Raw genomic sequence first — 12,241 nt, 5'->3', positions numbered from 1 at the left:
GTGACTTGAAACAAAATGTAAAATGTGAACCTTTACATGTAAATAATCTCAATGTAAACTGTCTGCTTTATGCTGATGATATTGTTATTTTATCAGAGAGCAAAAGTGGTTTACAAACTAGTTTAGATATTCTTTACAACTATTGTTCAAATTGGAAATTACAAGTCAATGTTGATAAATCTAAAATCATGGTTTTTAACTCAAATAGTAAACATCAAAGCATCAATTTCACTTTCAATGGAAATACTATGCAAGTTGTATCAAAATACTGTTATTTGGGTATTGTATTGAAAAGTAATGGGAAGTTTAATTTAGCAACATCTGTGCTTGTTGAAAAGGCCAGAAAAGCATATTTTAAAATGAAAAAAATAATTGGTATTGATAATCCATGTAAGCTCTTAGAAAAACTTTTTGATTCTATTGTACTTCCTGTACTTCTTTATTGTTGTGAAATATGGGGAGTGGATCTCTCATTGAAAGATATTTCAGTTATCGAAAAATTTCATGTAAAATTTCTTAAAGATATACTTGGATTACATTGCAAAGCATCTAATGCTGGTTGTTTGGCAGAATTAAACAGGTTACCACTTTGGTCTAAAATCTCATTCTCAAGCATTAAATATTTGAATCACTTGATAACATCTAATTCTTTGGCATTTAAATTATATCAGGGAACGATCAATTCCAATTCCTGGACTAAGAAAATTTATGGCATCCTAGACAATTTGGGATTCTCAAACATTAGTAATTATAAAAGCACAATCCAACACTTTTTACCAAACATAAAGCAAAGAATCATTGACCAATGTATCCAAGAGCAATCATCAAAAATTTTTAGTTCAGAAAAACTTTCATTTTTTCAAAAATTATATATGAGAAAAAGAAGTCCTTATGTTGATATACTCAGGAAAAGATCTGAGAGATCCTCTATTAGTAGAATAAGATTAAGTGCACATAAACTTGCAATAGAAAGTGGTAGATATAATGCCACAATTAGGAATGAAAGATATTGTAATGCTTGTAAAACTGGTGCAATTGAAGATGAAACTCATTTTCTTTTTCAATGTAAAGCCTATTCTCATCTAAGGAACAGCTATTTTAGTAATTTTTATAAGATAAGTAAAATAAATATTGCCAATAACTTGGACAAAGAAAGATACATTTTACATGTATGTTTAAATAGTGAAATACATACTATTTTAAATATTACTGTTAAATTCATTAATGACTGCTTTGAACACAGATGTCAATTAGTCTAAGGAAATGTTAAACTGATCTATATAGATCAGTAAAAATATATATACTGTACATGAAACTATTGTAAACATACAATGATGTTTTTATATATTCATTGGGCCTTTGCCAATTATTGTAATTGTGTTTGTGCCAATAAAATATTTGTATTTGTATTTGTATAATTTTATAAAATAATTGCAAAGGTTAAAATAATGATTAGGTCATTTCCACCCCCTCAATATATACTGGTAATTCGCTGTGTTTCAGTAGAGATCCCCACCCCTAAATGTACGGGTACATGTAAATTCTTTGATACAGCTCATGATAAGACGTGGCGATTACTTTGGTATGCAAATGCCCGGGGGTTATCTCTTATCCCATATTTTTATAATTCATTGGTCAATTTACACCCCACCCTTAACAATTATATTTGTTGCTGGTATTTGAAGATCTATTTAATTTATGTAATGGTTTGGCAAGTATCCCCTGTTGTTTTTCCCTATTCCAAACCATTCAGTGTATCATAAATGGTCATGGGTTGAGATCCCATTGCAGAAGTTCAAATCTTCTTTGATTAATTCATTTCAGATTACATTGATTTAATAGTGTCTAATAGGGTTCCACAATTCGCCCTACCTTCAATTTTATTAACATAGACCAATTCACCCAACCATCAACTTTCCCTATCTACTGATTCTTTCTTTTCAGACTGGAATAGGAATCAATGTTTTATCTAGGCTTTATTGACATGACTGGTGTATTAATATTTATATGTTGTTTTACATTACATATGAAAAGTAACAATATTTCTAGTTTTTAAATCTTTCTATTTCAGGGCTCAGAACTTTGACAATCATAGACCCTGTCATAACATCAAACTGAACTGATGAGGCAGAATATATCTTACGGAATGTTTCAACAAGCGAAAAGTCGAAGAATGTGTTGACTCAGTGCTTAATCTGATTGCACCAGGGCAATCGGAGAAATTAAAACAATTGATTATGTTAGGACCTAAAACAACTCCAACAGATAAAGAGCTTACAAACTACATGTATATGAGGAAATAACTAACTTTGAACTTCACACTCAAATTTTTTCAATGTCAAAAAACTATGTTAATATATATAACAGTAATAAGATATACATGTATAACTAATTTATGTAGAAGATAAGTGCATATATGTATGTCCCTTTCTCACTGATTGTCCATTATACATGTATTGAAAGAAGACAGAAAGTTTATATCTCATTACTTCAAGAAAAATTATGTGTAATTAGCATTAAGAAAGACAAATTTAGCTGCATGGTTAATAACCAAGGAAGACAGAAAAATAACTAATGATTAAGTTAATTGAATTTCTAATATAAAAAAAGAATCTCAGAATGCTATGATATTTGTATAATAAGATAACTAGTGAAATACTATGTACTTATCATGATATATCATGATTTCATCTTTAATTACTAATATTTGTATTTATGTAATTACCATGATGGAAGCTACATTATTTGGACTACATACAGTGTTTTCCCCAGGAAATTGTTGATGCATGGGGGGAAATTTGTCAGAGTAGGTGCACGATGCAGCATTAAAGGGCCCACAACGGGGCAAAATCACTTCGGGTAAAAATAATATAACCATCTGATGAAATGTACTGCATGATATGCACTATAATTAATGCATTTTCATGAAATTCATATTTTGTATTTATGTAATTACCATGATGGTAGCTTCATTTTTGGACTACATATACATGTATATAGGAATATTCTAATAGCATAAATTTGTATACACAGCATTTATCCAACTGCTGCACATTCATATAAATGTATGCACTATTTTTATTCCCCCTTCGAAGAAGACGGCCAGTCCACCAACAATTACCATTCATTTTCTTCGCAGGGGTTCCACATTTTGAAATGAAATTTGGTATACAGATTTATCTGAATAAGATCTAGGCAAAGTTATTTTTTGGGTATCATTGAGCAATTTTTGACCTTGGAATTAAAAAAAATTCCAATTATTTGCATTTTCTTCTCAGATGTTTCCAAAGGAGGGGGCATAATTGTTTCACAAACATGTCTTTTTTGTGTGCAGTCGTTCACTTAGGATTTTCTTTTTAAAAAATTGTAAACTTTTAGCCTTTCCAGGGTCCAAATTGAGGGAAAAAAATCAATATGTAATCTATTGGTTGATATTTGATATAGCCATCTATAGTATGTGTGATACATTTTGACATGTATGGTGTCATGTATATTGAGTTATTCATGTACAACTTGTTTATTATATGTATGACTGGAAGTCAGTTTAATAAAGTACTTGTTATGGTGTCACACGTGTTTTCTACATATGGTTGTTTTTATTAAGTATACTACCTTGTAGTATATTTGAATAAATATCTAAAAATGTATATCTATATAGGCCTATATAAAGGGAGTGAAAAATGCTTATATGTTTTGTTAAATTCTGGAATATAAAGCATGCCCTTAATGATTAAACTGTATCCAAAGCACATTATATAAACTAATACAGGGTTATTTACAATAATTACGCTTACAATAAATTGATGCTTACTGAGGACCCCCCCCCCCCCCCCATATAGTCTACAAACATATTCTAAATTTATATATCAGATATGAGCTAGCCTGTTTTACTGTACATTGTAATAGTATAAAATATATTTATTTTTGATTGGAAAGGCTGGGCTAAGGGTCCAAATAATATGATAAATTTATTTTAATTGCTAATATGGTGTACATGGTATTTAACAAATCTGCAGACATCTTTGTTAAAAAAAAAGAATTGTGTTATTTTTTTTTAAGTCAACATCCCCAACAACCTCATTTCAAATTACGTAAAAATAATATGAATTCCTCAAAAGTACATGTAGGTTAAGGTATTATTGACCACCGAGACAAACAATATTGTATATAAGTTTTTAATGGTTGTACATATTACTCACTATAACCATGATATACAGCAGGTCGGACAGTTAATATTGTTCCTTTTCCCTGTTAGTTATCGTAAGCCTTGCTAACTTTGGCTACTTCCATTATTTTTTGATAGACATACTTATATATTGTTTTAAGACTTGTGATACATCATTAAATATTGTTGAAAACTAAACTTTTGATAACTTTATGAACGTATCTTTTAGAAGTCTGAGAAAATTCGGTATAAATTTGAAACACAATATTTGGTATTCCGATCCCGATCAATAATGATGTAAGATCACATTTTCACAGGTAATGGGTTAAAACAATAACATTAACACATCAATGAAATCAAAGTCTAATCCTTGTTTTAAAATGAAACTATGAATATGCAATATAATTATATTATTACTCTTAGATACATGTAAAAATGATAAAGATTGTTAAAATTTTGTTAGGAATCCCACATGATTGCTTAGATTATGTAAACCGTCTGTTAATTTTTCAAAACTTTTTTTTATGTAAAAAAATATTTCAGAATATCCTTTATTCATTTATTTATAATACACAGTCATATATGTTTGCTTGTTTTTTTAAAAAGAGACATAAAAGTGATCGTTTTTCTCTAATTTTAAAGACTGTATGGCTCATTATTGTCGTGGTTGCCATGGAAACCAATGGGATACTACATCTTTAACATTAGAAAAAAGAAGAGGGCATTGTCTTCTCTTCATACCAACATTTTTGAATAAATGAATTGACACTGAATTTCTGAAAATCCTGTCAGATCTTCATACCATAGTGTTTTCATTGTGTTTAAAAACTGTGACAGAGTGGATCTATTTTTAGTAACACAGCTTCACAATTATGCACGATTCACTAAAAATTTTATCATTTTTTGAGAACACTTTTATATACTGTTCTCAAAGTAAATTATCATCTCAATATGAAATATATGACTTATCACTGTTTGCCTGATTCTTACGTGAACCTGTACTTAATTATTAAATTTTTGTACATAATTATAAGTAATAAACTCACAAATTTCTATTTCAAATAACAACATTTGAAAAATCAATATAAATGCATATATACAAGAAAAACTGACAGTAAACACAGGCTAAACAAATGAATTACTATCAGCATAGGAATAAAGATGAGGAAATATATTACATGTAATACATGAACAAATAATGATATATTATAACTTGATAGACAAATTTCATGTATATTATAATGATGAAAAATACTCTATAATACAAGTATATACAAAAATCTACATTCAGAAAAAACCTAATAAATTAAAACTTTGTGGAATGAATCTAAGCTACATATATACAAAACAAGCGGGGAGGAAAAAATGAACAGAGATTTTGTTTATAATTCACAAAACATGTGTTGTACAACTTTTGAGTCAAATATATGTAAAATAACTGAAGTAAAATGCAACAATGTTGAAACACATACATGTATGATCTATGGGGAATGTTCTATAAAATTCATTGAATCAACAATTAAAATACCAATATGAGGCAGTGGTTGATATAAACCATGATGGGAGATCAAAATATGGACATCAAAAGGCTGTTCTAATATAATTTGGGTACATTTTGTTTCTTTTCAAAAATCTTCGATCTACTTTTTTTGTTTGCAAAAAGACCAATGATTCAAGAAGGTGAAGTAACAGGAGTTAGTGACTTATTGAATATAGGTCGGCTGTTAATGATTGCTGCAACTTCCGCCATGAGGTGTTCAATAAATCATGGGTAAGATTGTTCTTGTATTCCTTATGGAACTTAGAATCTAATATGTGTCGCGTCATTCCAATCATCTTCTCCCACACTCCTCCCATATGGGAAGAATGGGGAGGGTTGAAGGTCCAAATACATCCATTGTTGAAATGAACATTTTTCATCGACAAACGTTCTACATTGACTGCAACAATCACTAGAGCATCTGTGCTACCAACAAAATTTGCCCCTCTATCAGAACGGAATTCTGATACTCTTCCCCCGGATGGGTACAAATCTTCTCAAAGCATTAATAACTGTATAGGATACAAACGAAACATACACAAATTTCACAACACGGACGAAAACGGATAAACACACAAAACAACCCGTGTTACGGTACACTATATGTTACATAGGATGTGCTAGACTAGTAAACCTTGGGAGTGATTTATTTTTTAAATGTAAGAATACCATCTAAGTTAAAAGAATGCATGAAATATTCCATTGCTCTAAACGAAATTAAACAAATTTTATTATTAAATTTTGGTTCGTAATAATAAGTCATAAACTCACTAATTTCTATTTCAAATAACAACATTTGTCAATTAATCGAACAGTGAAATATCATGAATTGTTGATTCATGTTACTTATAACTGTAACATATAAGTTGAAAATTTATCGATTAAAACTTAATTATAACAGTAACAGGATATGAGATGGTTATATTTTCTAATCTTTTATGACCATCAACAAGTTTTGGAGAATAAAACAAAGAATTTGTGGTTAAGGTGCACCTTCAAGGAATATGCAATATACAGAACTTGCAACCTTTCAAAATTTGTTGTTTGTTTGGACAATTCAAATCAATATTCCATGTGTTGTAGGCTGAAACAGAAGTACTGGAAAGATCAATAATATCTTACTTTATAGCATTTCGTAAAAATATAAAATGACATAAATCTTTGATCCACTTTTTGTTGTTTGCAAAAACGCTAATGATACAAGAAGATGAAGTAACAGGAGTTAGTGCCTTATTGAATGTACATGGAAAATCATCATCATTTTGACATATGACAATTTCTGCGTCTGTAAATGTTTTTAAAAAGTATTGGTGTGAAGTGGCTGCAAAGTAGGTTGGGAGGTTCAATAAACTAATTGGATGTGATGATGTAGAGTTCATTTGTACAGGGTATATGACTTTGTATAATGAGAGTGGGAGTCTTTCAGATGTGAGGGGGAATTTCACTGTGATGTACAAGAAACTTTTGTGTCTTGTACAAAAATTGTAGATTATCCATTCTCTTGTTTGCTGTTGACATAAATGAAGTCATATGTTCATTGTGTTTTTGAAGAGCATTTACAATGTTATTTGAAATTTTGGTTAGAGCATTGATATGAGAGGCTGAAATGTTTACATCGTCCATTGTAGCAGTACCAAAGAGACTTAACGAAAGAGATCCATCGAATGGTAGTAAGCATAGAGTCTTTCTTCTGGGGTAAATCTTATGATATGAACATGGATAACATTTATTTGATCTAGCAATGATTGGAAAATTTGACAATTGAGTTTAGTACAAGCTTGTTTGTTTACAGAAAAACCTTTTGGAGATGTTAGACGATCTGGGATGGGCATCTGGAAGGTCTGAAACCAGTATTTTCTTGAGAAGTGAAGATTTCCCATTGACATGAAAATGGTTCCATAATTAAGGCTATGGAAAATAACCATGTCCACAGTTGTCCAAATCTTTCGAAAAGGATAAATGGCCTCTGATATTATGAAAACAAGGTGTTGCATATATGCGGAAAGTTCTCCTAAACCGAGAAGGACATTTAAATTCCCGTCACGCATTAAGAGTTATCTCTAAATATGAACTTACTACGTATACACCATTTACAAGAAATATTCATACCATCTTCACAAGCCAAGGGTTTGCAATCTGTTCTTTAAAGGAGTGGAGCTTATCGCAAACCCTTGGCAATCGGAGATACATATATAATATATACATAATCTATTTTACAATGTACTTTCAGTGTATTTCAATCATGAATATATGTTTAATGTCCCTCCGCAGCGTCCATCAACAAAGGCGATATTCTGTCTTTTCTGGGTTTATAGTTGATATGCATCGTATATGCAATAAACCAACTCACTGAGGCTACGTGCAAGCATGTGCCAACCTATCCATGTCTTGAACATAAAGGACAGTTGCAATACCATGCAGTGACGGTCTTTTCATCATGTTCAACCCAGCTGTCGAACTGTTTAGCTGAAGTATGCCGAAATTGTATAATTGTATTCGGGCATGAATTACATAAATTTGTGAATATGTGTTTGTGAAGTGGTATCGTCTATGTACTCCATTGGATGCTGCCTGGTGGACCTGATATATACCGAACGTTAGTGCTCGTATGGCATCTAGTGTCGTCTTAGGAAATTATGTAAACAGTTATTAGAGTCGTAAAGTGAAAACTCTGATTATCTCAGAACACATTTCTCTACAAGGTTTTTTTTACTAGCCATCTTTGAAATTTTCTGTGCAATTTCACAGTCTGCATTAGAATTTTTATGAAGAGAGGGACAATGTATTGTTTACAAGATTTTGTAATGTGTATTATGATAAAGTCTAATTATTATCTAAATACATTTAGAGTTATCTTTTATTATCATATTGATATGTATATTCTGCAATTATCTTTCTTTTTTTAACCTAGAGTTATCCTTTCATTATAATATTTAGAGTTACTTTTCCTTATTGCTGACTTCCTGTTTTTGTTTGTTTATAATACTGTTTATAAGTAAATCTCTCTTTCTCTCTAAAACGGATGGAACGCCATTATTGTTATTGTCAATCTTGGTAAATAAACGTACGTTTGTTACATTTTTCTATAGAAACCCATTTGTGTTAAAATAAATTGTTTTGGACCTTATCTTCAATACTGTTATTAAGGTCTTCCGTTTCCAACAGAAGACCTTATTGTTTTCGTTCTGTTTCTTTTTCTTCGCTATTTTTCTTTTTTTTCCAACAAATTTCGTGCACGCGATTTCTCATAAACGACTCAACCGATTTTCATTAAACTTTCAGATATGATAGATACTGATCTAATCTTTATAGGTAATTTTTTATTTTGATGACGTCATTTCCGTTTGTGATATATTGACGTTTTAGCGATTTTCAGAGGGTCGGCTTGTCCTGGGATCTTCTCCTTAACGATTGAAGATATTGAGTTCAAACTCTCATAGATTGTAGTCGAAAGATTGTAGATGTGTCTTTAGGCATTCATTTTTGTCTGACTCAAAAGGCACTGAAGCTCGCCTGGACCCGGAAATTGAAATTTATAAAACGTCGTTATTTTTTTCGGTTTCCTTTGTTTTTCTCTTTTCTGAAAAATATTTTTTATAAACATGTTATGTAAAATGTGTTAAGAATTAAATGACCTTTCATTTGATATCAAGAAAAAGGGGCTGGCCCCTCAAATTAGGGAACAAAGGAACTCTTAAGTCTTTCATCTGTAGCCCTTTACTGAGGGATATTTTGGGAAAGGTTATAGAAGCAAATATGTTTATTTTACAATTATGTATCCAAGCAATGTAATGATATAATCATGTGTTACGTAATTAGGCGTTTTTAGGGGCCAAAAGTCCAAAATTTTGATCACCCATATCTCAGAAAGGAAAATAATTTGAAATGCTGCAGTATAGAAGAAAAGATGCCCAAAATGATATACTTATGCAATATAATATGCAATCTTCAAAATTTCGTTAAACGGCCCCAATAAGGCACCGGCCCCTATATCATCCTTTCTCAGATATCTCAAGAACGGTAACGCATTTCTGAACACTTGGTGAACAAAATGTCTTTATAATTAAATGACTTTTCATTTGATACCAAGAAAAAGGGGCTGGTCCCTAAATCTAGGGACCTAGAGGACTCTAAAGTCTTTTTCCTATAGCTCTTAACCTAGGGATATTTCGTAATAGATTATAGAAGCAAATATGTTTATCTTACAGTTATGTAGCTTAACAGTATAATGATTTTTAACCGGGTTTTCCAACGGAAAAATCCGGTTATTAAAATGGTGAAAATGGCGGGCGGGCGGGCGGCTGCCAAAAGGGTACCCTCATTGTACGGATAACTCCTCCTACAGTTCTCAAGATAGGAAGTTGTTCTTTTGCAGATCAATTGTACATATATCAGAGGTGTGCATATTGCTAGGATTTTGATTTCTGATAATTAATCGAAAAAATACCAGCTTTTGAACTTAGTCATTTTTTGGCAAATTATTGCATATAGGGTACCCTCATTGTACGGATAACTCCTCCTACAGTTCTCAAGATAGGAAGTTGTTATTTTGCAGATCAATTGTACATGTATCAGATGTGTGCATATTGCTAGGATTTTGATTTCTGATAATGAATCGAAAAAATACCAGCTTTTGAACTTAGTCATTTTTTGGCAAAATATTGCATATAGGATACCCTCATTGTACGGATAACTCCTCCTACAGTTCTCAAGATAGGAAGTTGTTCTTTTGCAGATCAATTGTACATATATCAGAGGTGTGCATATTACTAGGATTTTGATTTCTGAATATTTATGAAAAAAATACTAGCTATTGAACTTAGTCATTTTTTGGCAAAATGCTGCATATAGGGTTCTCCATTTCACTGAATATTAGTTGACATGGATTATGGATACAGTTCACATAAAAGAAAACCTGGTTTGCTGTCACATTGACAGCTTTTCACTTGTCTCATGTTTCAAAATTTGGTTTAGTGGCCCCGATAAGGAGATAAGGGACCGGCTTTTTAAACGTTTTTCACAGATAACTCAAGAACGGTGACGAATTTCTAAACACTTGTTGAACAAAGTTCTTACACCTAAAACAAATCAGTATCTGACCCTTAAATTGTAGACCCTCCTTTCCTGTTTTAAATCATTTTAACTGTTAAATAGCAAAATCAAGATCAAACATAAATCTCAAGTTCTAAAATCAGACGGAAGACCTCCTCGTTGCTCGCAACGAGATCGTGTCTAGTTTTGTATTTCTATTCTTTCATTACAAACTATTATTATATGCATTTTGTCTTTACATGTACATTGTTTTTGAGAACGTATGAGTAATTCATACTTTGTTTTTGTTTCAGTTTCTTACCGCATACACAATAAATTCGAAGCACTGGATTGTTGTGTTGGTTAACTATCTGTAGGCAAAGGCAGAATAATACCAATTGCACAGAGCAGCAACAATTTGTAAATAATTTTTTGCATTGTGAATATCCGAGGTAGAGACAACTTTATCAATATACTTCCATCACTACATGTATTTACATTTGCCGATTGCTTCTTTGCCATCTAGTAAACAGTTATTTTTCTTGTTTGACCTTTTACATTAAATGACCTGCAAAGATCGTAGTGTGTCTTAATAAACGACATGATTGTTTAAAGAGCAAACGCCCACTTTTTCTTGATAGTGATAGGTTTATGGCTATTGTACGTTGTGTTGGAGTCCTCTTTAGTATGTGATATTTACATGTGGACAGTTAATTGAGGTTACGTATACGTCGAATACATTACACAGGAAGTATACATGTATTATTACAGATGCAGTAACGAACATATTAAGTTTTTGAAAACTTTGTTACTTTGTCAAAATGTAATACAAAATTTCATTCTTAAAATAAATACCAAACTTATCAGATTTCGAATATACTATGCAATCATAAAATTAAACATAATTATAAACATAAGACATATACTTTAACAATCAGTTACTGTACTCCACATGAACAGTAAACAGTATATAGCCATTACAATCTTCATTACTGAACTTCGTCAGTATAAACAAATTTTGATATCTATCAATTCTATTTCTTATAGCATATATTGCATGTACTATAATGTATATTCTTTTACAATAATAATGTTGTTTATTAATTGTCTAAATAATATATCATACATGTTAAAATAAATATTTTCATCCTTAAATTACCAAATAAATGATACAAGTCATCAAAGGGGAAAGGCTTTATCAGGATGAATATAAGAGATACATTAATAAGCACTTCTCTTCATCACTCAGGGTTTCTTTTCTTTACATTAATCTTATTTTTCCGCATTGTGTCGTGTATTAGGAATGACCTCGTTAACACATACCAGTGATATTCTCATCTCTGTGAGGTTTGAAAAATCTGTATTAAAAAATCAAAATGATATTGCGGGTACTATTACTTATAACACATAAGAAGGACTAATAAAAGGGATACTTTTAAGAAGGTACATGTAGAAAAATAAAATTCATATGGGCATATTATGAAAGTGTATGCAACATAGTCAGA

The 12,241-nt window shown here is 31.1% G+C and overlaps 1 protein-coding gene across 1 annotated transcript; it reads left to right on the top strand.

Moving 5' to 3' along the window:
* Positions 1 to 39: 39 nt before the first annotated feature.
* On the top strand, positions 40 to 1,377 carry LOC128172564 (uncharacterized). The gene has a single exon (XM_052838342.1). The coding sequence runs from the start codon at positions 189 to 191 to the stop codon at positions 1,257 to 1,259; it is 1,071 nt and encodes a 356-aa protein (XP_052694302.1). The 5' UTR covers positions 40 to 188; the 3' UTR covers positions 1,260 to 1,377.
* The last annotated feature ends 10,864 nt before the right edge of the window (positions 1,378 to 12,241 follow it).

This window comes from Crassostrea angulata, chromosome 2 (assembly GCF_025612915.1).
Source record: "Crassostrea angulata isolate pt1a10 chromosome 2, ASM2561291v2, whole genome shotgun sequence".
NCBI lineage: Eukaryota > Metazoa > Mollusca > Bivalvia > Ostreida > Ostreidae > Magallana > Magallana angulata.
This window is presented reverse-complemented; position numbering and strand designations above follow the sequence as displayed.